The sequence below is a fragment of the Vigna unguiculata genome, chromosome 4, assembly GCF_037176805.1.
Source record: "Vigna unguiculata cultivar grain cowpea cultivar isolate G323 ecotype 2 chromosome 4, ASM3717680v1, whole genome shotgun sequence".
In the NCBI taxonomy this organism is placed as follows: Eukaryota; Viridiplantae; Streptophyta; class Magnoliopsida; order Fabales; family Fabaceae; genus Vigna; species Vigna unguiculata.
The window spans coordinates 6590648-6593345 of NC_140795.1; the positions used below are offsets into that span (position 1 = coordinate 6590648).

A 2698-nucleotide genomic window follows, 5' to 3' on the forward strand; every position below is an offset into this window, starting at 1 on the left:
GTAAAACATGGTTTGTATCTAAGTACATGTTGACTCTTTCGAGAGATGATTATCGGGGAAATACAATACCAATAAAAAATAAGTCCAACCCACACATAAGATATTGACACTCTTAACCCAAAACCTTACGACAGTGGATTTAAGAGTTTTCATCCTTATATAGTGCTCAACCTTCTCAATTTTTACTTCATATGAAACTTAGACTCACGGTTAGATTTCCGATAATACATGTTGTGAATTGGTCTTTTCGAACTTCCACCACTAATTACAATGATTAACCGGAGCAGAAAATGATAAGATGAAAGAGTACTAAATTTATTTGACCAATAGGGTAATATCTCACGTGGCCACCTATGTGCCACTGCTTTATCTTTCAGTGCGGCGTGGTCGGTGCCATTCCGGCATCTTCCTTTTCCAAGCTGCAGACTCGACCTCACCATTTTATTCTATGCAATCAAAGCAAACCCCAAATTTGAAAAACCCTTCATAAATAGTTCCATATTTTCACATCAAAGCTACATATAAGGTGCACTCTTCTTCTTTGCTTCTAACACTTTGCATGACATCAATCACTGGTAGGTTTTCGTGCGTCTTTTTGCTACATATACTACTTATCTTATCATCTGCATCTAGGGTTTATCCATAACCCTCTTCAATTATGCACGTTTTCGTTGTGAAACTTCTTCTGATTATTCTGTGTCTGCGTTGAACAATCACATGCTAGTTTGACTCATTATTCTTCCCTTTCCTTTCTCTTAAACACTATTTTTCAACAAAGCTTTATCTGATCTGATATACAGGCAACTTTTAAACGAAATTGCTTATTTTTTCATATTCTTATTATATGTTCTTCTTCTTTGATTATTATCCTCTCCAATCCCCTTGAAATCATCACTGTAGAGTATGCTTCAGTTCATTCTGTAACCATGGCTAGGCCAGTGAGAAATCTCTTTGTTGTCATGTGTTCCTCTCATATCCATATAACTAACACTGATCATGACCTAGTTTGTTGTATTCAATTTAACTCTTCAAAATTGAAAATTTGAAGAAAAACGTATGGAGCTTTTCAGCTCTTGGAGAAGAAAATTAGTTATTAATTAGAGTAAACTTTGATAGCTGAAAACTGAACATATCATCTTCATGAGTAAGAAGTTAAATTTCCATCTATATACCTATCTCTCTCTACATACATGTTCTTATTTTTCTCAATCTTGACTTGTTCTGAATCAGACACAATTCAAGATTAGGAGGTCGAGTGTTGAAGGTGGAAGACAAGAATGAAGGAAATACAATGATCAATAGTACAAAAGAAGCAGATTTTCCACTGAAACAGGAAGGTGTTTCTTCGAGTGATCATGAAAAGGCAAAGGCTTCATCGAGTTCATCTTCTCAATGGCTGAAACTGAAGGATCCAAGGATTGTTCGTGTTTCTCGAGCCTTTGGAGGAAAAGACAGGCACAGCAAAGTGTGCACGGTGAGAGGGCTGAGAGATAGGAGAGTGAGGCTTTCAGTGCCAACAGCGATTCATCTCTATGATCTCCAAGATAGGCTTGGACTGAATCAACCCAGCAAGGTTGTTGATTGGTTGCTGAATGCAGCAAAACATGAAATCGATGAACTTCCACCACTTCCAATTCCTCCAGGTAACTTCACCCTTGGTTATCCATCTCTTGTTGCTTGTAATGAAGGTTCAGGCCAAAACACAAACACTTTGTGGAAATCAAAGTCAGGAGAAATGGTCAGTGATAAAGCAAATTGGATAAACAGAAGTGAAGATGATACTAATAATAATACTAATAATACTGATACTAATGTTAATACTGCTAGTGATTGTGATAATAAACACTGTCATGGTGCACATGTTTTTCCAAATAATCTCTTGCCAAGACCGAACCATCCTTCGTTTTTGGGATTGATGAACACCATGCCATCACTTGGTTACCAATGGGAGGCTAGTTCAGGTGATGTTGCTCAATGGGCAAACCATGGATTTGTTAATCAAACAGATATACACAGCATTAATGTAGTTCCAATCCCATCATCAACTTTGGCTCTATCAACTGGAAATACTAGTACTCCTCAGATTTTGGTGTGTCCTTCTGGAGCAACACAGCCATATTTCCCTTCACATGTTGCAGCAATGGAGATGAATGCAAGACAAATCAACCACTATCAGATGCTCACTTCAGGTTCTCAAAATCTCTTGGCGAATTCTCTCAATCCATCATCACAACAACTCATGACCCAATCTGGGAAAGTGCCATTCAGCTTGGTTAGGCCTAAACTTTTTCATTCTCCTAACACCACTGAAACTCATCATCATCATCCACGTAAAGACCAGGATTTTCCTTCCAAGTCATGATGCAACAATGCTGCATAATAAAGTTACCAACTTAATGCTTCTCCTCACAAATTATGCATGGATTTTGTTGAGAACTGTGGGAAGTTCATTATTCAACATTTTGGCGTTTGAATAAGTTCACATATATCCGTTTTTGTGAAGTTATGTTTTGGTTTTCTGATTTTCCATCCAGTTCGATCTATATAAATGCCATGCAAATACAGAAGAATGATAGCTGTTCCTGAAGTGCTGATTTGATTGCTAAGGTAAAGATAACTCATGCTGAGATAAGTTCACTCTCTCTTCCATGTTGAGAAGAGGGTTGGGAGATGGAATAATAATATTATCATTTTCATA

General features: G+C 37.4%; 1 protein-coding gene across 3 annotated transcripts; it reads left to right on the plus strand.

Moving 5' to 3' along the window:
- Positions 1–366: 366 nt before the first annotated feature.
- Positions 367–2698, plus strand: LOC114181422 (uncharacterized). 3 transcript variants are annotated; one of them, XM_028067874.2, is made up of 2 exons: positions 367–526; positions 1231–2698. In XM_028067874.2, the coding sequence occupies exon 2, from the start codon at positions 1292–1294 to the stop codon at positions 2360–2362; it is 1071 nt and encodes a 356-aa protein (XP_027923675.2). In that variant the 5' UTR covers positions 367–526; positions 1231–1291; the 3' UTR covers positions 2363–2698. The 3 variants fall into 3 exon arrangements, with proteins under 3 accessions (XP_027923675.2, XP_027923674.2, XP_027923676.2); XM_028067873.2 differs by having other exon boundaries at positions 373–575; XM_028067875.2 differs by lacking the exon at positions 367–526 and adding an exon at positions 618–1144.